Source organism: Vipera berus (genome assembly GCF_964194415.1).
Source record: "Vipera berus genome assembly, chromosome: 1".
Classification (NCBI taxonomy): Eukaryota; Metazoa; Chordata; class Lepidosauria; order Squamata; family Viperidae; genus Vipera; species Vipera berus.
Window position 1 is genome coordinate 111,246,973 of NC_138202.1, and position 24,235 is coordinate 111,271,207.

Sequence of the window (24,235 nt, forward strand, 5' to 3'; positions counted from 1 at the left end):
AGTTTCCCCTATTATTTCATATTTCACTCAGCTTCCCCTATTATTTTGCTTGTCAAAAGCTAGCTAGGAAAGTCACCGGTGGCAGTCAAATGACTCTAGGATGCTGCAACCATCATAAATACATTGTGGTTGCCAAGTGCCCGAATTTTGATCAAATAATTGTAGAGAGGCTATGATAGTTATAAGTGTGAGGACTGGTTATAAGTCATTTTTCCCCCCGGGGTTGTTGTAATTTTGAATGGTTACTAAATAAATGGTTGTAAATCAAGGGCTACGTGTACTTCAAAATCTGTTTCGCAATTATCATATCCTGCATTTATTTCTGTTTCTTATTTTTTTTAGTTTTGCACGTGCCTTGTAAATTGCAATTTCTTATTTTCAGCCCACTTCTGTGACCCGTCAAGATTGTTTCGGACTTTAGTTCTGAATTTGAGCACGTTAGCTTTTTGCTGTTGTTTACAATTTTATATATTCTGAGCTTTCACTTTCCTGACATCAGGTCTACAATTCTGGGCTACCTGTATGTATCTTCCTTTGTTTTGTCAAACTTTCTATCCAGATCCACTCATCTTAATTTTATTTAAAAATTTTTTTAAGAATTTAAGCATAATGTGATCAACTTTTACCAGTGTTATTGCTGCCTTGGCTCCTTCCTTGGCTGTATCTTGCTGAATAATTAATATCAGGTCAGAGACAGCTGCTTCTCCAGTGCCTTGCTCCACTCACTAAAAGAAAAAAGGTTTTAGTAAGATGTGTCAGGAATTTCCTGGAAGGACCATACTCAATGGAGTTTGACTCTCAAACAGATTTTGAGATAATTAAAGTCCCCCCTCCCTAGTGCTTCATGCTGCTTTGAAAGATTTGCAGTTTGCTTTTGTAGAAAAAGCATCCATATTTTTTCCCCTTGGCTGGACAAGGATAATAGACATTATTATAGTATTGCTTTTATTTGCTTCTTCCATTATTTTAATCTAAGTGCTGTCTAATATCGAGTTCATTTACCTGGATTTCTGAACAGATGTGGATACTCGGAACATAAAGTACTATTCCTTCTCTTTTCATTGTTTCTGTTCCTATTGAATAGGTGGTATTCTTCAGTGGTTTTACTTCTAGAGTGGGAATCATTTACTTCTGTTACACCTATTAAACCCCAGTTGTTTTCCTGCATTAAACATTTCAGTTCATTTTGTTTATTTCTAATACTGTGGGCATTATTATATAGACAACAAAGGCTGTGAACTTGATGGGCCAACGTTCTTCCTGATTTTATTATTGAGTAGTTCAATAGGCACCATTAAGGCTCCACTAAGAATTAATCCTATGTCTTACTTCAGGGTTTAATCTTCTGCCCTCAATGTAAAGTTCTCCCAATCAAGTTTACTCAGCTTTGACTAAGGACTTATTTACAAATTCTTCATGCGGTGCAATCCATCTCAAGTCAGCAGCTTATCGGCCAGATAACAATGGACCTTTGAAGGGGAAAGAATTCAGACCCGGGTCGATAGAGATGCTCTGAACCAGCCAGGCAGCCTCATCTCCAAGAAAAACCTCCTGAGCACTGCTCGCTGAACTTTTATTCACCTCCAACATTACAAAAAACTCCATCAGTCTCATACAACATAGGATACATAGATAATTGGATACATAGTGAGAATTTCTCAGGTGCCTATGAGATCATTACAAAAACAAGATACTAAAGATATATGTGAAAGCTCTATCATTAGCGTTTCCCAAACCTCCCACATGCCAGCCTGCCTGTGAGCCAGGAGAGTATGCTCTTCACTGTAACCCATGTGGAGGCCAATTAAGGGAGTTTGGAAAAGCTGAAGGCTGAGAAACCAAATTCTTGGGAGGCCAAATTCTGGCCGTTCCCACAGACCTTGTCTGTTGATGTTGCTTGCATAGCTCTTCGATAATCTGCAGTATTCTTTTATTTCTCAGTCTTCTTCCGTGGATTGCAAAAATGGATGAAAACACCATCTGTTCTTGAAGCTTCCTTTCTAGATCTTCAGTGTCACTGACAATATATTTCTAGCTGTTCTTGGCAATACCTTTAGCCCTAAATGAAATTGCAGGACAGTGGACTTAATGTGTCCCTAATGTTGTTGTGTCACATGTCTGATTTTGCTCTCGGAAGGTGGTTTAATTCATATGCCAGTTGGTCCAATCGGTATGCATTCATTTCTAGTTTCTCTAACTCCTATGACTCTTTTTATTTTATTGCAGGACACGTTACATCCACTTCATTCTTTGATAATCCACTATCTCCCCCCCTTTTATTGTTGTTGTTGTTCTGCAGTTTGCTACCTTGTCCTGAGAGCAGAGAGACCGCTGCCTCTGTAAATAGCTTGAAGCTGACATCTCTTGTTCCTGGTTGCCACTCTTGTTCACTGGGCTTGCTTCCTTTAGTTCTCTTCCTTGAGCAGAGTTATTTGGCCTAACAGCTGCTGCTGTAATGCCTCCACTCATTAGGACGACCTAATAAATCTTCATCCTCTCATATCAACTGAAACATGATTTCTCATTGGTCTGATTTTCATATTTTCATCTAGGTGTGGGGGGTTTTTTTGGTTGTTGTTGTTACAGGCCAGATGAAAGCAAATAAAGCAAAGAGTCAGAATTGTCTAGACCAGGGGTAGGCAACCTCGGCTCTTTTATGACTCGTGGACTTCAACTCCCAGAATTCCTCAGTCAGCATAGCTGACTCAGGAATTCTGGGAGTTGAAGTCCACGAGTCATAAAAGAGCCGAGGTTGCCTACCCCTGGTCTAGATTAAACAGTAAATGCAGGAACTGGAGCATATTTTGATCTTGTAAGAAACTATCTTTCTGGCTAAACACCTTTTCCAGAACTGTCCTATTTTCCTTAATGCCTCCTTACCTTTTGTGAACTTCCAAGATGTAACATCCAAACCAATTCCTTTAGTGTCTGACTTTAGTCTCTTCTCAACAGTGCAAGATACAAACCTTCAGCCGCAACCTTGTCGGGTCAGTCATCCAGAGCCTCACTATCCAAGTTATCAAGACAGTTGTCAGATCTCAGCATTCCCCGAAGCAGCTTTGCCAACTTCTCACCCCAAAATTGGTAAGACTTCTTTTGTCTCTGAAATAATTCCCGCATTGTTAAATTATATAATTTCAGGATTTTTCTGCCTGGGAGTAAATCCAGTCATATTTCGGAAAAATAGTAAGTCACCTGGGGGATGTGGGTGTGCTTGGGTGCTGCTGATGTCCTCTGCTGACGTCTTCATGTAGGAGGAAAAGAGCGGGAATTACAGGTGGAGGGATGGAAATTCTTGGATATGAAGGCAGCACTGTCAAGGATCCAATCCAAGAGCAATGTTGTGTTAGAACAGTTGTTCTACACAGGCCGGATGCTTGAGGATCTGGAGATTGGAGCCATTATACCCTGGTAGTGGTTGTGTTAAGGCAGTTGCCAGCTCAGGTGCAGATTCAGTAGTTTTCAGCTTCCTCAGGAATGGGGACTTTTAATTTGACTTGCACTGAAAAGTTATGGAGCTCTCTTGAATGAGCAGAACATTGATTCCCTGGGAATATCTAGGTCATAGCTCCTAACCCTCCCAGCCCCCCAGCCCCCCCCCCCAAAAAAAAAATATGGTTCCCTGGTTTAGAGAAGAATTGCTGGCTTAAGAGGAAATGGAAAACTTCACACAGAGGTGCCATGAAGCTATTAGTTATACCATTTTTTGAATTTTTAAGGTTTCCTGCCTGAATATAGTGAGATTTTAAAAGCATTTTGACAAGACAAGGGTACGTTCTTTCATGCAAGAGTGGCGGACTATCACTTGAGGGCTATCTCACCACCCTCCCCATCTATGCCCTTTTGGCCCTCTGCATCCCTCGCTGACATTCACCATCTTCTTGCTCCCGCTTCTGACCCAGCCCGACCCTTTGTGAGGCAGCTGTGGCCGCACAAGGCTTTCTCCCTAGGGTTGTGCACAGCACCTGCCTCGCAAAGAGCCAGGCTGGATGCCTTCTCAGCGACTAAGAGCAAGAAGACGGAGAAGGCCAGGTGGGGTGATGATACGCAGGGCAGCAGGGGCCTTGGAGTACAGGGTGGCGAGAGCAACTGGGAGAGGGCTGGGGGCAGGGCTGCAGTTTTGGACCGTTGGGCCGGCTGGGGCTGGGTTTTGCGATACAGAAGGCTCCTGCAAGGGGTCAAGGAGCCCTTCGCAGTGCAAAGCCAAGCCTTTTGCAGAAGCTCTTAGTGCTCTTTGTGGTGCACTGCTGGACTGGGCTGGTGAACGGCTTCCCAGAAAGCCCATCATCACGGTGCAAAGCCCTTAGCAGTGCAAGCCTGGGCTAGCAGTGCAGTGTAAAGGGGCTTCCTGGAGCTGCAGTTCTGGGATTCCCAGGATATGGCAGTTTTGTGCCATGTTGCTGGGGCAGCTGAGGGCTCTGTGGGCAGCTGCGGCTTTGCCAAGAAGCTCCCAAGCTGCAGTGCATTTTTGCCTTGGCCTCCCTGTGCTTGTGCTGCATCACAGCACACCCACATGTGTGTGTGTGTGGTCTATGCTGGGCCTCCCTCCTCCCTTGCGGCATCCTTGTGTTCCTTATCCAGGACTCCCCCTGCTGCCCATTTAACAACCCTGGAGTTAACACCTGCAGTTATGACAGCAACTGAGACTGTTGCGATTGCTGCTGCTAAACGATGTGGTCACGTGATGTCAAGCTTTGTGACCGAACGGCTTAGCAACAGAAATTCAGTTGTAAGTTAAGATCGTGGACCACGCTCCTGCAGTCCAGAGAGGAAGGACTGCCTCTGGGTCTGCCCCATCTTGCCTCTCAGGTAGCCTCCTGTGCCTGGTAGCCTCCTGTGCCTGGTACTGCCACCTTGGATTCCACCTCAGTCCTAGATCCCGCTGCTACCAGCGCTTGGGAGAAGTGGCGAAAGAAAGAAACATTCTGCGTAGATTCAGTATGTCCCACAAATTTTGACTTTGTGGGAAACTAAAAGAATGGGATTTGTAAAGCTTGAAAAAAAATTCACAGAACATGTGGGGAAGTCTTAAAGTTATGAAGCGTCTGTGTGTTGCTGTGCTCCCTTTCAGGAGCCGGATTTCAGCAGCTCAGGGCAACAGGGCAGGCAGCCTGGAAATTGGCTAGCATCCTAGGCTGATGGTGCTCTGCCCCTTTAAAACTTCTTCCTAGCCAGCCCAGCTGCTCGGCAACCAGCAGGTATAAAAGCTGAGCAGAAAGCCAGCTGTGTGTGTGTGTTGTGGTGGGGGAGTAGTTGGTGTGTTGCTGTTGTTGTGGGAGTGAGAGGGAGGTGGTTTTTATTACTGGTGGAAATAGAGCCACCAGAGGTGGCCTAGGGCTAAGAGACAGAAAAAAAATTCTTTAGCATTAGGGCTCAGAAATTGTATTGGTCTCTAGAACTGGTAGGAGTAGGAGTAGTAGACCTGGGGAAGTGTGTGAGAAAGAACGGAGTACTACCCATTGTGTGCTTGTGTGTGGGGGGGTGCCTATAGTCCAAAGGAACTTGTGCTGATCCTCTGGGGTTTGGGGAGCCCATTGACCTTGGATATAGGTAAAAAGAATCTGTGGCACCCATAAAGCTGGTTTGTGACTTTAAACCAGGGGTCCTGGCTGAGAGAATTCTGGGAGTTGAAGTCCACAAGTCATAAAAGGGCCAAGTTTGAAGACCTCTGCTTTAAACTGGGGATAGGGTCCACTGCAATTGTTATAGTCGGCTTGCTCTATGGTTTGCTTCAGTTCTAAGATTTATTAAAAGTATATACATCCTAGGCCAGGGGTAGGCAACCTCGGCTCTTTTATGACTCATGGAATTCAACTCCCAGAATTCCTGAGTCAGCATAGCTGTATCTGTGTCTTAGTGGGGGTAGCATAGCTGACTCAGGAATTCTGGGAGTTGAAGTCCATGAGTCATAAAAGAGCCAAGGTTGCCTACCCCTGTCCTAGGCTAACCCAGGGTCTTAAGTTTGCTGTCTGGCTCTCTACCACAACCAAATTGAATGGCTGTGGATGACAACTAGGCAGAGGCAAAAGAGGATGGATCTGGCCAACTTTCAGATACAGTTACTGGTGGATCAACCTCAATCTGTCTATCTTTTTTTAGTGTTGACCTCACTTCCTGCCCTGGCAGTGCCACCTGCTACCCCCACTAAGACAATCTCCTCCTCTGTGATGAATGGACTTGAAATGACAGAACAACGGAACTGGCTTTACCTAGAGGAGACTGTCAATTCTCTGCTTAACACAGCTCGGCAGCTGAAGACGCTGATCGAACAAGCCAAGCAGGCCAGCTCTTCCTACAGGGAAGCTGCTGTTTCTCAAGCGAAACTTCAAGCTGATGCGGAAAAGAAAGAGGTAATAAATAGTGTTTCAAGAAATCAACCCATCTCAGCCCCAAATATCTTATAGCCATCTTTTAAAATTACCTATGCTGCTTTAGTAACTGTTAAAAGGAAAGAAGAAAAAAACAACTCCCACCCCAATGCATGACACAGTGACGGTATGGATGTAGTCGTTACTATAGTCTCTTTTAGTGAATTTTTAAAGTGCAACCATATAGTGATTTTGGACTTGGTAGCGTCATTTCTGATCTGCAGTATACATTCTAAAAAAACGGGTTAGATTTCTTCCACTGCATTCCAAGCAACATAACCTAAATGATTGGAGCTGCTGGGATTTATGTTCAACAGAAATATTTTGAGATCTGAGAGAGAGCTTAAAGCAGGGGTCTTCAAACTTGGCCCTTTTATGACTTGTGGACTTCAACTCCCAGAATTCCTCAGCCAGGCATGTTGGCTGAGGAATTCTGGGAGCTGAAGTCCACAAGTCATAAAAGGGCCAAGTTTGAAGACCCCTGGCTTAAAGGGATACCAAAAACTCTTCTAAAATGCATAACAAATGAACATGGAGTACTGCCTATTTATTTATTGATCGATTGATTGTTATATTTTTATTAGTTTTTTTAAGTTTACAATTCATAAATGCTTTTAAACAATATGTTGTCTGGGTCTTAGCCTAGTAACATATAATAAAATCCTAATCTCTACCACTTTTGTCTAGCCATTGGTAAAATACATCCCATATTTAAAAATATTCTGTATCTTCTTTTTCTTTAATCTTCAATGTGAGTCTGTCCATTTCTGCATGTTCCGGTATTTTCTTAATTATGTCATCTTCAGATGGCGTTTCTTCATTTTTCCAATGCTGCGCAAAAACAATTCTTCTTAAATATGTTTTATTGTTATTTAACATAATCACCTTAATATTTGGTAAACAGCGTGTTGTCTGGGTTAGTATTTACAAAGCAATCAGTAATTAATTTCTATAATTCTATAGTCCACAAATGGCTTTGCTTGATTTTCTCTTCTTCCAATAATATTCTCTTTTGCCAATCTTAAATTAATAATTTCTTATTATTGGAATAAATGACAATTATATATAGACATTTTTCTCGTGTCTCTGAAAATAATAATCACATCAATATAAAGCTTCTTTTCTAATTGATCATCTTGATTGCCTCGTCATAGATCCTGTTTACAAAATTCTTATTTAAATTTGTTTTCCCCTTAATATTCAAATTATTCTTACTGCTTCCATCTTCTGTTACCCCACAACAACATCCCCGTGGAGTGGGGTGGGCAGAAAGAGAGGGATTGGCCTGAAGCCATCCAGCCAGCTTTTATGCCTAAGGGAGGACTGGAATTCACAGTCTCCCAATTTCATTAGTTACACTTAAGTATTTAAGTCTTTTTTCTCATACAAATCATCCCAACACTTTTACATTTGTCATATCTTAAAAAAAGGGGGGGGGGAAGCAAAAACAAAAAATTTCTTTTATACAGGTGAAACTTGAAAAATTAGAATATCGTGCAAAAGTTCATTTATCTCAGTAATGCAACTTAAAAGGGGAAACTAATATATGAGATAGACTCATTACATGCAAAGCAAAATAGTTCAAGCCGTGATTTGTCATAATTGTGATGATTATGGCTTACAGCTCATGAAAACCCCAAACCCACAATCTCAGAAAATTAGAATATTACATGCAATCAATAAAACAAGGAGTGTACATAGAACAATATCGGACCTCTGAAAAGTATAAGCATGCATATGTACTCAGTACATGGTTTGGGCCCCTTTTGCAGCAATTAGTGCCTCAATGCAGCGTGGCATGGAAGCTATCAGCCTGTGGCACTGCTGAGGTGTTATGGAAGACCAGGATGCTTCAATAGCGGCCTTCAGCTCTTCTGCATTGTTCGGTCTCATGTCTCATCTTTCTCTTGGCAATGCCCCATAGATTCTCTATGGGGTTCAGGTCAGGCGAGTTTGCTGGCCAATCAAGCACAGTAATCCCACGGTCATTGAACCAGGTTTTGGTGCTTTTGGCAGTGTGGGCAGGTGCCAAGTCCTGCTGGAAAATGAAGTCAGCATCCCCATAAAGCTCGTCTGTGGAAGGAAGCATGAAGTGCTCCAAAATCTCCTGGTAGACGGCTGCGTTGACCCTGGACTTAATGAAGCACAGTGGACCAACACCAGCAGATGACATGGCTCCCCAAATCAACACAGACTGTGGAAACTTCACACTGGACTTCAAGCATCTTGCAGTGTGTGCCTCTCCATTCTTCCTCCAGACTCTGGGTCCTTGGTTTCCAAATGAGATGCAAAAGTTGCTCTCATCAGAAAAGAGGACTTTGGACCACTGAGCAACAGACCAGGTCTGTTTTTCTTTAGCCCAGGTAAGATGCTTCTGACATTGTTTGTTGTTCAGGAGTGGCTTGACAAGAGGAATACGACATTTGAAGCCCATGTCCAGGATCCGTCTCTGTGTGGTGGCTCTTGATGCACTGACTCCAGTCTCAGTCCACTCCTTGTGAAAGTCCCCAACACTTTTGAATGGCCTTTTCCTGACAATCCTCTCCAGGCTGCGGTCATCCCTGCTGCTTGTGCACCTTTTTCTTCCACACTTTTCCCTTCCACATAACTTTCTATTAATGTGCTTTGACACAGCATTTTGGGAACATCCAACTTCTTTTGCAATTATCTTTTGAGGCTTTCCCTCCTTATGGAGGGTGTCAATGATGGTTTTCTGCACAACTGTCAGGTCAGCAGTCTTCCCCATGATTGTGATTCCCACTGAACCAGACTGACAGACCATTTAAAGGCTCAGGAACCCTTTGCAGGTGTTATGGCTTAATTAGCTGATTAAAGTGGGACACTTTGAGCCTAGAATATTGCACCTTTTCACAATATTCTAATTTTCTGAGATTGTGGATTTGGGGTTTTCATGAGCTGTAAGCCATAATCATTACAATTACGACAAATCACAGCTTGAACTATCTTGCTTTGCATGTAATGAGTCTATCTCATATATTAGTTTCCCCTTTTAAGTTGCATTACTGAAATAAATGAACTTTTGCACGATATTCTAATTTTTTGAGTTTCACCTGTATAAACCATCCCAACATTTTTGTATTTCTCATGTCAAAAAACAAAACACAAAAGAAAAAAGAAAGAAAAAAACTGTATTACTTGAGGGATTCATCCCTCTTAAACTAATCTTCATTTCTATCCAAAATCATTCTATTTCTTTAACCATATTCAAACAGATGTTTAATTTTTAAATATTCCCTCTGGTAAGTCCCATCATCTAATTTCTTAATTCTCAAAAAAAAAACCCCGCAAAAACAATTCTTGCTGCTGTTAATACATGTACCATTAAATATACATTTTCTTTCTCATACTTTCCTGAAATTATCCCTAACATAAAAATTTCTGGCTGAAAATCTACATGCTTTCTTACATTTTTTCTAACCAGGTGTGAATCTTTGTCCAAGTACTGCTTATTTATTTGAAGTATTTATATACCATTTGCCAATTAAACATCATCAAAATGATTTATGGTAAATAAGATGAGATAATCTTTATTGTCCTTTTTTTTTTATTGTGGGCACAATGGCGCACATCAAAAATGAAATTTAGTTGCCCGCTCTCAAAGTGAGACACATACATGACACCCACCTAAAACATACTGTATTTTATGTAAAATAAGCTTTTACATAAAACATCCAAATAAAATCAATAAGGTAGAATATAAAATAAGAAATCAAAGCAGTAGTAAGGAAATTAAAATATCACAGTAGGGTATAAAATTACACATTACTAAAAAATTCCGGAAGAATAAAAATGTGTCTCTGTCACTCGGAAGACAGTGGAGAAGCTTCCAGGCTTACCGCACTACTGAAGGCCTATTTACCACACCATTGGAGAATATCCAGAGTAGGTCTTTTAGGGTACTGAGGGAAATTTGCAGGAAAAAAATCTCTTCATATGCCATGATCCTAAATACTGGAAGCTTTATACATAGCACTTTGACTTGTTTACCACTCCATAATGCTTTACAGCACTCTCCCGAATGGTTTACAAGGTCAGCATGTTGCCCCCAACAATCTGGGTCTTCATTTTACCCACCTTGGAAGGATGGAAGGCTGAGTCAACCTTGAGCCCCATCAGGACTGAACTCCTGGTTGTGGGCAGAATTAGCCTACAATACTGCCTTCTAACCACTGCGCCACCTGAGCTCCCAACAGCATTGGGATTGCAACCGAAATTCAAATTAGAACATATATGTATAGTTTTTCTAATATTCAAAGTATTAAATCGCGTCTATTTTGTTTATAGCAGCATAGTTATATGAATTCTATAGGCTGGGCAGTGTCGGATCTAGACTTGAGACAGGAGAGAAGCGGAGAAGGAAAGGCCTTTACCGCTGTAGATTCTCCAAACGATGAGCAGCGAAGCAATCAAGTGGCAAAAAGTCCAGGACCATCCAGAATTCAGTTGCAGAGTTAAGGATTCTCGGTGTGGTGAGGCAAGGCATGAGCCACGAGTTCAGTTACAAGCAGTGCTGGGAACGAAAGTGAGCCTGCTTATTTATCCATCAAACCGGGTATCTCTCTCCCAGTGCTTTTAGATGATTCACCTGGGGAGCCCTGTGTCTGCCCACTCTTGTCCTCAGGCGCTCTCTCTGCCTTAATTCCTGGAGCCTTCTCTGTCTGTGCTTTCTGGGACCCAGGAGGGGGGAGGAGGCATGGATTTTAAACAGCTGTTCTTCCTCAGCTGTCTCTCAGTACGAGAGATGCTCACGTTACTTTTTTTCTGATTGAGGCCGGGTGATTCTGTGGTCTTCCTTGGCTAGACATTATTTCCTCCTCCAGGGCAGTCCTAAGAGCATATTTTGTCACTTGTTCACTGTGTATGTTGGCTTAAGCTCACTGCATCATAGCTCAGTTAGTTGCTTCACTTGGTTGCTTTTTTTGTTTAGACGTTTGAGGAAGAAGTTAATCTGACAATTATTTAATAAAATTTAAGAAATATTCCTCAGAAATAAATGAAATTGGAACTTTAGGTATGCTAGGGTCAGAACTAAATGTGGGGGCTGAAAATTTCTTATTTTCTATAGCATCAATTTGCTTTTAGTACAGAGAGCTTTGTCAGAATCTACTAATAGTTTGAACTATCCTTCACCGCAGCGACTCCCAATCTTTTCTATACCCCGCACCCCTAGAATGCTTCTCGCACCCTTTACAAAAGTTTGAAATAACGGCAACGAATTATGCACATTCACTATAATTTTGAAAACCCAAGTTTTTGCACCCCCTGGAATATTGTGAAGTAACTGAAATATATGCAGTTCTTTCTTTTATCTCAAACCTAAACATTTCTTTCCTATTTGAAAGATAAACGATAGTGTATAATTTAGTACATGGAATATAAAATTTGATGTGTCTTTAAAGGTGTGCACTCCTTAATATCACTTAAATAAGTCCTCAATCATGTTTATGATACAAGCACTCCACACAGCCATATTTCCGATAGGAACCTGTTTCTTGTAACTATACTTCCAAGAACAGCATGAGGTACTTGTAAAAAGTAATTTATGATGTCTTTCAATTTTTGCAGTATCAGAACCAGTTGTTCCAGCATACAGAAGATGTTGATGGAAAAACTGAAATTATTATTAAGGTAAGCCCGAAGACTGAATCTGAATGGTATCGTAACGACTAACAAGCTATTTCCATGTTCTTTTTTGATGCTAAATGGCGGTTTTTCAGTGGCGGCAGTCTAAAGGTGGTGTGAGCTTCAGCAGGCTAAGGCTGCTGTGTCTAGGTTGGCCTGGTTCCTGAGACAGCGACTTAGCTCCCGTAAGGGGTTGGCATCCATTTTGTCACTTTCCTTTAGCCCCAAGTCTTGGAAGAGGCCAATCCATTATTTTGTGCTTCTAATCTGCCCTTGTGGCTGTTACATTAATAGATGGTAGATGGGAATGTATGGGTTGTTTTTTCATAGTGTCTAGTGAATTGGTAGAGAATGATCTTTTTTTTAACTATCTGGTGCTTTGGGGCCTTTCCCTGGGGGGGGGGGAACCTGGGGGTAGGCAGTGCCCTAAATTGCCTTTACGAATAAGAGAAGGTGATACCCCCAATAGTTTAGTGGGAGCAGATTGCAGTTGGTACAAAATGTAGCAGTACAGACTGTTATGGGTGCCTTTAAATCTGTACATTTTACTTCTTTGCTCCATGAGCTGCAGTGGTCACCAGTGTGCTTCTGAGTTTGATACATTGTGCTGGTGGCTACCTATAAAGAGCCTTGGTGGAGCAGTGGGCTAATGCCTCCTTTAGTAACACCAGCTGCCTGCAATTAGTGCAGGTTCGAGTCCCACCAGGCTCAAGGTTGACTCAGCCTTCCATCCTTCCGAGGTAGGTAAAATGAGGACCCAGATTGTTGGGGGCAATAAGCTGACTTTGTAAAAATGGCGCTTGGAGGGGGCGAAAGCCCTAATAAGCAGGCATATACATAGAATGAAGGCTATTGCTAAGCACATTGATTTGTGCTTTAAATTGTAAGCCGCCCTGAGTCTTCGGAGAAGGGCGGGATATAAATGGGATTTAAAAAAAAAGCTCTCCACATCATGGGGCCACCTTATTTGCAGGACTACCCCCCCTCCCTGCCCCCCAGTTATGTCTGCCCATCCAAATGGATGAGCAACCCTGTTTACATAATCTTCCTTGAAACTTGGCTACTAGCAGCTGCATGGAGAAAAACCAGAATGGTTTTTCCCCCCAAGTATTCAAGTAAATACCTTGGAGGAAGAGTTATTCAGGTCTCCTGCTTCACAGCTATTTTGCTTCTCCCTTTTTACTAGGCCTTTTGTCTTTCTTCATTTACCGAGCTCTTTATGAGTGTCACAACAAGTTCTCATTGGGTTGCATCCCTGAGACTCGGCTTTGCATACAGCGGTTGAAATGAGAAAAATCTGTGACATTCATTGTACTTCAGTTTGCAGAGAATTTATTGGCAGAAGGTGCAAACAAATTAGGTGTTAATTACTGTGAATCAGTTGAGCCTGAGACCACGTACATCATTCTGCATTACATATGGCCTCGCTAATGCTTTTGCAGCAGGGCAATTTATTCACAATTCCTTCCTGTATTCACCTTGTACAGAGACACCAATCATGCCTAAGTAATGATATGAGTTGAAAGCTAATTGAGCTGTAAATCCATCTTCCTCGTCCTCCTCTTCTGTTTGGAATGAGTTGTTTGAGCAGACAGGTTAGAAATACAAAACAAAATGATATTTTTCCAAATGCCCGAGGTTTCCTATCACATTAAAATCTGTGGTCTGAATATAAGAGCTGATGGTATTAAACTTAAAAAGGTCTGGCTTATCTTGAGGCCAGCTCCTTAATCTCTATGCTGTTCCATATTTCATTCCCTACCCACCATTCCATATTCTGTTATTAACAATTCAGAATCATTAGACTTTGATACATTTCCTGCTAGCATGTTTTAACAATAAAACTACTGAGAAATGCCAAGTTGCCTACTCTTTTGAAGATTCTTGCTCCTGCCCCAGTGCAAGTCAAGAAGTACTAATATTCATGTTCAAGTGCAGCATCATATTTTTTTTCCTGCTGCATGTTTATTATTATATATAATTGTGACCTTTTTAAATTTTCTCCTGTCCATTTGGATAAGGATGGTCTTTTTTATGGTATAGTGGTAAGAACTTTGCACTGTGCATCTCAATTCTTGGGACTTCCAGGGAAGAAAAGGCAAACTGAAGATGGCTTTGCTAAAAGCAGATGATACTTTAAGGATTTGTTTATAAAGAAGAAATGGGCAATGGGCAGAAGAGATTATTTGTTGTATTTTAAGCAAAGATGATGTTACTAAAATTGTTTATACTTGTTGTGAGGAAGGGGGAAGTAATTTCATTATGTATTTCTTTTTTTCTTAGTATATTCTTATTTTTTTCTATTTTTCTTTTCTGCACCTTCAATTTTTATTTTTCTTTCATTTTTTATTTTTGTTTTTATCATTGTAATTGCAATTTTTAATAAAATTACAATTGAAAAGAATATTTTTACAAAGTAGATTAGTAGCACTCAAAGATTCCTAGTAATTGCAAATGTGTGAGGGATCTGCACTAGATGATGGTAACATAGTATTTTTGCTTTTCAGAACTTTCAGTCCCCTTGCAAGCTGTCCTATCTTCTCAGTTTGCTGCAACCATTTTAGTCAGAGACAAATAGATACTTTCCAGAGTCTGATAAAGACATGATTTTTTTTACTTCATCAGTATAAATATGGGCTGTCTTTGGTTCTTAAAAGAAGTTAGAGAACTTCTTTTAATTATGAAGAGTGCCCAGTTTCTGTATTAAGAGAATTCTACCGGTTTATGGGTGGCAGAAATTATGTATGACTACTTTTTTTTATACTTCATGTGCAACCTCCTTTTACTTCCATTTGACTTGTATTCTTTGCCTACAATCTCACAGCAATCCTGTGTAAACTGTGGCCGGGAGGCAATGAATGAATGCACCGGTTGCCATAAAGTCAATTACTGCTCAACGTTCTGTCAACGGAAGGTATCACACCTCTTATGAATACAGTTGTCCTGCAGAGCTGAAGAAGCAAGTGCCCATGTATGATCTAGTACTTTTGAGCAACCAACAATGATTATATTACTGTAGGAGTACTAGGTTAGAGATGTGAAAATCCAGCTCTGTAGCAAAGAGTTAAAGAAAACCCCAATTTTTGATCCCATGTAGTGGTTGTTTGGGTTTGTAGACCAGACCTTGTATCCCTAGACTAAATCAAGAAAAAAGGACTATTTTCCTTCTAAAAATATGATGGATGAAGAGGTTTCTCTTGTTTTTATTCTTTTTGGTTTTCACCTTTTGGTATGAAAGCAAAACACTTTTAGAAACATGGATCTATTTAGTGCCAGAGCGGTGATTAGATGCCCAAGCAACTGGTTCTTTTGGATCCAGAGACAATGAGCAATTTTAAGTTTTAGTATTAATTCAAAGACATAAACTTAAAAGGGTAACATATAAAGCATACATACCAAGTAAAATGATGCCCAACGCTTACAACTGTCAGGAGGTCCATAATAGAAACAGCCGAGATGCTCCAAGGGCGGCCACTTCACCCAATTTTATTTATTTATTTATTAAATTTATTTGCCACCCATTTCAACATGAGGCATTTCTGAGCTAATTCTACTATATTGAAAGGTTACATTAAAACAGAATATTGCAAATCTGAAAATACTTGCAGAGCTCCCCAAAAACTAGGGAGATTTTTTTCTGAGCCTCTTGCCCCACTCACATCATTCCTGCTGCTGGCTGCCTGTTCCCTTGGCTGCATCATACTGCCCTGTCTCCCAAGGTCATTCCCACATACCGTTATGTAACAGTAGCATTCCCTGCCCCTGTTGTATGTTGCTGTACTTTTACTTCAGTCAATAATTGCTTCCAATTCACAGCCTGTCTCTTTTTTTGTGCTCATTTTCAGGATTGGAAAGACCATCAGCATATGTGTGGGCAGTCAGCTGCAGTAACTGTTCAGACAGAAGATGATCATGATACAGATAATGTGATTGAAAAAGTTATTGTCTAAAACCTCCTTTCTTCCAATTTTATGGCTTGCGTGGTGCAGCAGACTGGCTGGACCAGCAATTCTTCTCTGAAGTTCTGTGATAAATAAAACAAAACAAAGTGAAGCATAAATAAAATCCTTCACCGAGATGGTGAAGGCATAGTATTACTTGAACGTTGCTGGCCAACATATGAATTTTCTCTAACCAAGCAAAAAATTAAACCTTATGGGCACAAGAGCGTCAAGGAGCTCTGTTGTTTTAAGGGAACTTCGGAAGTTGATGGATCTTTACAAGTTTTTCTACAAAGCTGCTGTAAAACAAATGGATTATGGGGATTCTTTGAAGTATTTTGAAAATGTTATTTAAAGCAGCTTTTGGGTCTGCGACCTTTTAAGATTCCTCTGATGAGGTTTCAATAAAGATTGTAACAGCAAAAGGTCTTTTGTGATTCTTGTTCAAATATGAAGCAGTTCTACTTTTCAGCAAATTTAGTTTCCTGATGTCAATTAAATCTTACCTAAAATATAGATGGAATCTGATTCTATTAATGATTAACAATTTTTTGGTTGTGTTGTTTGGGATTTCTCTGTAAAAGTTCACCAATACAGTAAAAAGCCTTTGTAGCGCCCACTGTGCTGGAAGTATCATGAATCTTTTGTAGTTGTTACACTGATAAATGTGGAACATTTGAATACTTACAGACAATAATTATTCAATAGTTAGATTTGAAGGTCTTGTAGGAAAAGTCAAAAGTGAAATCTCCCTTGTTGAATTCAACATTTGAAAACTACATGGACATACCCATATGATCTTAGTTGTAAACATAGAGAAGTGTTTGGTCCTTTCCTTCTTTCATTATTTTTTAGATCCCTTTCTCGCCTCAGATTTTGTTGTGGTCTCCTAGCTAAGTAGCATGAGCCTGCTTTGTTTTTCAAGATGAACCCAGATCAGGTAGCTGCTGTTACTAGCTATTGAATTGGGGGTCCCCAACTCCCAGGCCGCGCCCCATCTCAGGGCCTTGTGCTGTTCAGAACCAGACCACAGAAGTGGCAGTCAAGCACACACATGCATCTCCACTTCGGCAAATAGCAGGCGAGCATGTGCACGTGCTCCAATTGCACAAGCAGCTGACACGCTTGCCACTCATGGAAATGGAGCTTAACACGCACGTGTGTGCACTTGCCTGCTGCTCACACTTGCAAGAAACCATCCCTTCTCTCCTTGCCGGTCCGCAAAGCCAAAAAGATTGGGGAAATCTATTTTAAATAATTACACTAATCGTGCATGCTCCCGAACCCTGTAGACTTCAAAGTACAATCTTGTTATTCTGCTAGACTTTCTCAAAAATCTACTACAATACAGAGTAGCACAAATAGCGATTTTAACATTACTGAATTGCCTGCTGTTCCAGAGAAATGATAGAATTTGTCCTGCTGGGGACTGAAACAGCAACAATTGTACTTATTTGCCAGTCACATACCACTGAGGACATGTTATTAAATCACAGCTGATTGCAAGAATACATAGGTAAATACACTGTGGTATATTGTAAATCAGAAGCACCATAGAAAAAGCATTGAAACTTTTGAACAGTGGTATTGTAGATGACTTGAAAACTGGATATCCGATTAAACAAATAAATGGATGATAGAACAAATTAATCCAGAGTTCTCACTCAAGGCACGTATGATCAGGCTCAAATTATTGTATTATGTGAGACATGTAAAGAGCCAGCTCTCTTGAAAAGTCCATAATGTTGGGATAGGTGGAACAAAAAAGAGAATGACCAACATGTTGAATGTATTTGGGTACTATGGTGATGGGGCACAGTTGGCAGATCTGAAGAGTTGGATTGGGAATAATCTGGGAGAGTCTATGTGGTTGCTAAGAGTTGACATTAGCTTGATAACCCTTAAGCAATTAAAAACATCAGATATGGTAAATTGATGGAATCAAAACAGTAGTTTCCACCCAACAACATACAAATCTTTTTTCCCTTTTTCATCTTATGTCTCATGTTTTGTTCCAGGGGGTCCATCAGTTTTCTAAGATTTATTTGGGACACTTGTAGCCAAAGAGAAAATAGGTCATCCAAGGCACCTTTTCTGCTGTTGGAAGAAGGGTATGGCTGTTTTCTTATAATTTTGATTTTCACACTTCTGAGTATACAGATGAAAAACATATCTCGGATATCTTTCGGGAACTCGGTGGAACTCAGTGATCAGATCATTAAACATTTATGCATCACATTCACAGCTTTCTGTTTGTGCTGCCAAAAATAAAAGCAAAGGTGCAACTGCGTATTTCCTCAGCATCTCACTTGAGGAGAGAGAATCTTACATCCTAGCAAGAAAACTAATTTTGAAGATAGCGCTTCTTGAGTGTTAAAATCACAATAGATTTTTATAAAAGTACTAGTTTTAGGCAAAGTAGAATAAACAGAACTTTAGAGATATTGATATACCTGGCCAGTCTCAGAAATGTGTTTATAAATCAATCGTGTGTGTGTGTGTGTGTGTATATATATATATTAGATCTAAGCAACAATACAGCTACCGTATTTTCCGGCGTATAAGACGACTTTTTAACCCATGAAAATCACCTCAAAAGTTGGGGGGTCGTCTTATACGCCCAGTCGTCTTATACGCCGGAAAATCAGTGGGTGGCGTCTGGCGGGAGCCGGCAGGGCAGTCCTGCGCACGCGCGCACTCCCCGGCTGCTCCTTAGCAGCTGGGGAGTGCGCGCGTGTGCAGGACTGCCCTGCCGGCTCCCGTCCGACGCTGTTCCCTCTTGAGGCAGCTGCTGCCTCAAGAGGGAAGAGCCGGCTCCCGTCCGACGCTGTTCCCTCTTGAGGCAGCAGCTGCCTCAAGAGGGAAGAGCGCCGGACGGGAGCCGGCAGGGAAGTCCTGCACACACACGCGCACACAGGACTTCCCTGCCGGCTCCCGTCCGACGCTGTTCCCTCTTGAGGCAGCTGCTGCCTCAAGAGGGAAGAGCTGGCTCCCGTCCGACGCTGTTCCCTCTTGAGGCAGCAGGTCCGAGCGCAGGAGTCGCACCGCCAGGCTGCCCAGGAAAAGCAGCCACACCGAGAGGCTGCACGCCCAGTCCAGCTCCATGAGGGGCAGGGCGGGAAGCCGGCCGGGAAGAGGGACCGGGAGCCCGGGCCGAGCGCGCCTCGGCTGAAAAAGAGGCTGCGGGCGGAGCTGCCCCGCCCTGCGCTGAATGGGGGGGGAAGCAGGAGGGGCGCCGGCTGTGGCGGGGTGGCGGCTGCCCTCCGGTGCTGCCTGCCGCCCGGGAAACGCTGTGCCTCGGGGGCCGGAAGAAGTGCAGGACCAGCGGGAGGGCCGGCGGGGCCAGTCGGGCCTTCGCCTCCTCTGCGACGGACAGGGAGGGCAGGGCATGTAAGTATTTTCCGGCGTATAAGACAAAAAACCTTGAAAAACCTCTTAAAAGTAGGGGGTCATCTTATACGCCGGGTTGTCTTATACACCGGAAAATACGGTAAATAAAATAGCTCTAAACAGCTACCTAGGTTTCCTAGGGCAAACATTCGAACTGAGGTATAAGACTTGTTTCGGTGCAATGTTGGTAAGTGTCATAAGGGCATTCATGATGGAATTTGTAAATGTAACAAATACATATTTTCAGTTGTTCCCAAATCTGCTTTTGGCAAGACATTGTAAAGGGAAGATGAATGACATTTGGAGGAAGGACTTTATGTTGGTTTGCCCTCATCAATCAAGAGCACCAAAAAAGCCACTGTAGGTACAGTAGCAGAATTGGCCTCACCCCTCATGCTGCTCATCTAATCCCTATCTGACTAGAGGGAGACCAACTCCATATACTGACATCTCAATAGGTCCCCAAAAGTATCTGGTATGGTGGTCCCATGTTGGGAAGATAAGAGAGCTGAGTCTATATTTTCTTTTCCCTCCATAAACACAGTTATAAGGTCTTTGCACATTGTAGCTTCTTCAGTGTCTTTAGTATTTAACTGCAGGGACACCAAAGTGAACTCAGCTACTTGCTAATGCTTTGATTTGCTGGCTATATTGAAAAATGGAGGAGATGGTACACCTCAATTTGGCAAAACCGCAGTCTGGTCAACCTCTCCTAAGAGGTTCATGTTCACTTATTTCCATTTCTATTGCTCTCAAAATGAAGAGAAACAAAAGGGGATACTATTAACATCTAAGCAAGAGACCAGTCTGCTCTCTCTCAAATCATTCCAGTATGAAAGGAATCCTGCATATATTCTCAAACCTAAGAGTCTACTACTCAAACAGGTACATTAATTACTTTAATTATATTCATTTTCTGTTCTTTATGGGAATGATGCCTTTATTCTTGTTTGGGTTTTTTTTGTCCTTGATTCCCAGATATTCTTTTTTATATCTAGATATTTAGATTAGATTTTTATAAGAGGGATTTCTTATTAAAACAGGCACAATTGCCTAAATATATTATGTTTTCAGAATTTTCATAAGGTTAAAATTTGTACTGTGGGAGTTTGGGCATACAAAAATCCAAAGGATTTTTAAAAACTTTCCTGAATTTCTTTCCTGAAGACAGGGGTCCTCAGAAGAATAGCAAATATATGTCCAATGGACCAGAATTTGGTGGATCAGGAAATTTGATTTAACTGTTGCTATAACTTTGGAGAATTTTCAAAGGTGGCGGGGATTAAATTCCTCTCCCAGATCAGCAACCATTTTCAATACAATAGGACTATTAATTCTTGTGTACGATCAGGACTAGAGGGTGAGCAAGCATAGGCATATACTTGCCATGCTATTGTCATGTAAATTATCCTCAATGTTTTTCTGATCCCATGGCACATACAGCTTGATCAAATTGATTATGCATCTTATCCATGCCTTTGACATTGACCAGCCCACTCTAAGCTAGGGAAACGCACAAACCATTATAGCTATGACAAGCATAGTTGTTTTTTCAGACCTATCTCTGTTTTCTGTTTCTAACCCGTCACATCCTTGGCAAAAGATTCTAGGCATTAAATACCTTCTGATGGTTAATTATTTTTACAAGTGAGGAAAAATATCCCTAGACTATCAGAGCCATCAAAAGATGTATAAATTCTTACAGCATCGCTCAAAAGATACTTCTACATTTCTTTGGGGGAAAGATGCTGTCATTATTGTGGGGCAACCACCACAAATGCTTCTCTGAATACACGTTCTGCTTGAATGGAGGACAGATGGCAAACCCAAATGGGGGTATTTTTCCTCAGTCAACTTAGAATATTACCATGAAGTCTCACAAATATAACGCATCGGTTTCGGGCCATTTTTGCATTCTCACCAAATATGAAGGAACCGTTGTCCAGAAAGTATTTATTTATTTTATTTATTTATTATGGGACTTATATGCCGCCCTATCTCCCAGAGGACTCAGGGCGGCTAACAACAATAAAAAACCAACAGTACAAAAGTTAAGAAAAAAATTAAATAACAGCCCCAAATATTAATTACACAGTTAAAAATTAAAACTTTTAAAAACCCATCATCAATCCAGGTCAGCCTGATGGAATAGGAAAGTTTTGAGGTCGTAGCGAAAGGACCGGAGATCCGGGGCCATCCGGAGCTCAAGGGGGAGTTGGTTCCACAGGGCTGGCGCTCCCACAGAGAAGGCCCTCCCCCTGGGGGTCGCCAGCCGACATTGTCTGGCCGACGGCACCCTGAGGAGGCCCTCTCTGTGTGAGCGCACTGGGCGATGGGAAGTCGTCCCCGGCAGCAGACGGTCCTGCAGATATCCTGGGCCTAAGCCATGTAGGGCTTTAAAGGTAAGTACCAGCACCTTAAATCTTTATTTAAGTGAAAAAATTGACACACGCAACTATATAATAAGAAATAAAGCTTTATTAAAACTATACAAAGACAATAATTGGTCTGGCTCTTTGTCCTGTGCAATGTACTCTCCTTTCTTCGGGGTTCAGTTCTAGACAAAGAATCCAGCTAGCAGAAGATGTGCAAAACCTTGCGGAAGTAATTCCTAAACTCAGTGTTGAAGATTGTATAGATGATAGGGTTGAGGGCACTGTTGACATAACCCAGCCACGTGACAATGCTGATTACTTGGCCAGAAATGACACAGGACTCACAGAGAGCTCTGGTTATGTGCACCACAAAGAAAGGAGTCCAACAGAGAAGGAAAGCACCTTTGGAAAAGAGAGAGGGGGAAAAAAATTAGCCAGTTCTTCCTTGCATGTGTCTTAATTTTCTCAAAGGTAAACATGTCAATTTTGAACAGTGGCATATACGTTTTTTTTAAAAAAAAGAGGAAGGGAAAAAATATATCCGAGGTTACTTTTTAATAATGTGAGGTTGCCGTTTCTGATCTGCTTAAATTCTTTGCATTTGAGAACGCTGAAATATATTTAATTTCCCCATTCTTGCTGCACCTGGTGTCTGGAGCAGTGGGCTAATGCCTCCTTAAGTAACACCAGCTGCCTGCAATTACTGCAGGTTCGAGTCCCACCAGGCTCAAGGTTGACTCAGCCTTCCATCCTTCCGAGGTAGGTAAAACGAGGACCCAGATTGTTGGGGGCAATTAAGCTGACTTTGTAATAATGCCACTTGGGGTGTGTGTGAAAGCCCTAATAAGCAGGCATATACATAGAATGAAGGCTACTGCTAAGCTTGTAAGCCGCCCTGAGTCTTCGGAGAAGGGCGGGATATAAATGGAATTAAAATAAAAAAAATAAAAATAAAAATAAATGCACCTAGCACTGGTTGAATGAAACAACAGCAGACACAGCCCTACATCAGTTTGTATCTAAACTCAAGGTCTCTTGGGATGCATATTTATTTGTTTTTGCAAACAAATGGATACTTGCATACCCATTAACCTATTAATTGAAGCACTGGCTCCTTAGGGATCCTGGGGTCAGGAAGATACAGTGCAGCTGGTGTGTAAATGCTGTCTCTGCAGGCCCCGGTAGCACCTGCATTTACCTCGCTGGAATCATAGGAAACAGATCTTTCTGTAAAAGCTGAAACTAGGCACACAAGGCTGTTGGTCAGGCTTTTCAGCAATGCAAAAACATCTTGTCAAACTGGGCCACAAGAAACAATTTCTGGGACCCCCAAATGCAGAATATACCTAGAGAGTACTCTTGGCTTCACTATGTTTTGCTAATTTTGAGGGGGACTTCAGGGATTGAAACCAGAAGAGTCAACATATTCCAACACATGGGCCAGGTTGAACACAATGTCATTAAACAGAAACACGTGAGAAGCAGAGAGGCCTCACAACAGGGAGGGAATAAAGTTACCTCTTATCCAGCCGTTGACTGGCTAAAGTGAGTAAGCAGGTGGGTGTTGGCTGGCAAGGGACTGGGTAGAAAATGGATTTATGGGTCTCTGGTATCTATGAGATTGGCTGAGCACGGAGGGAGGCTCAGCCAATCTCAATGTATACATGGTTGTACTTTGACAATAAAGGTTAATTCATTCATTCTGTGATGGAATGCAACAAGGAGGCGGATTCCCAGGAGGGAGGAAGTGCATTCCAGAGGAGTAACAGGCAACTCAGTCTGGATGTTATGTGTAAGAGAAAGAGGGTGAAGACAGCCCCTCCCTAATAGTTTACAGAGTATATTGCAGATGCAGAGTCCTCGATCTGGCAAGATTTTGTCTGCAGGGCCTGAAACACTGCCCCCCCCCCAAAAAAAAGGGAAAAAAAGAACTCAGCTTGGAAGAATTGACACCATGTGTCAATTTTGATTTTAGGTCTGACCCTTCCTAGGTGACATGATAGCAGTGTTCCAATATCTAAGAGGCTTCCACAAAGGAGAAGGGATCAGCCTATTCTCCAAAGTACCTGAAGGCAGGACAAGAAGCAATGGATGGAAATTAACCAAGGAGAGAACCAACCTAGAAATAAGGAGAAATTTCCTGACAGAACAATTGATCAGTGGAACGTCTTGTCTCCAGAAGTTGTGGGTGCTCCAACACTGGAAGTTTTTAAGAAGAGATTGGACAACCATTTGTGTGAAATGGTATAGCTAGAGTTTCCTGCTTGAGGAGTGGATTGGACTAGAAGACTTCCAAGGTCCCTTTCAACTCAGTTATTTGATTTTTTTTCTGTTATTCTGTTATTCTGTTCACTCTCGATAGCTCTTCCTTGCTCTTCATCATATTGTCTGTTCAATCTTTGCTTCACTTTCAGAGCAGGCCCAGTCTTCAGTGGGCAGTTTGGGGGAAGGGGAGCATTTTATCTCTGAAGAAAAATATTGCCTTTGTTCTAATTTTCAAAGTCCCTAAGGATAACCC

The 24,235-nt window shown here is 41.7% G+C and overlaps 2 protein-coding genes across 2 annotated transcripts in view; one reads left to right on the forward strand and one right to left on the reverse strand.

Annotated features, from left to right (window-relative positions):
* The window catches only part of DEAF1 (DEAF1 transcription factor), a 38,913-nt gene extending 22,536 nt beyond the window's left edge, over positions 1–16,377 (forward strand). The window contains exons 9-13 of the mRNA XM_081313171.1: positions 2,953–3,084; positions 6,100–6,350; positions 11,955–12,017; positions 14,836–14,925; positions 15,857–16,377. Of these exons, the coding sequence (XP_081169297.1) occupies positions 2,953–3,084; positions 6,100–6,350; positions 11,955–12,017; positions 14,836–14,925; positions 15,857–15,961 (641 nt within the window). The 3' untranslated portion in view covers positions 15,962–16,377. The remainder of the gene's footprint in view (positions 1–2,952; positions 3,085–6,099; positions 6,351–11,954; positions 12,018–14,835; positions 14,926–15,856) is intronic.
* A 5,539-nt stretch (positions 16,378–21,916) lies between these two features.
* Positions 21,917–24,235, reverse strand: part of DRD4 (dopamine receptor D4) — a gene marked incomplete at its 3' end in the record, with an annotated part of 37,749 nt that continues 35,430 nt past the window's right edge. The window contains exon 4 of the mRNA XM_081314277.1: positions 21,917–22,119. Coding sequence (XP_081170403.1) covers positions 21,917–22,119 — 203 coding nt within the window. The remainder of the gene's footprint in view (positions 22,120–24,235) is intronic.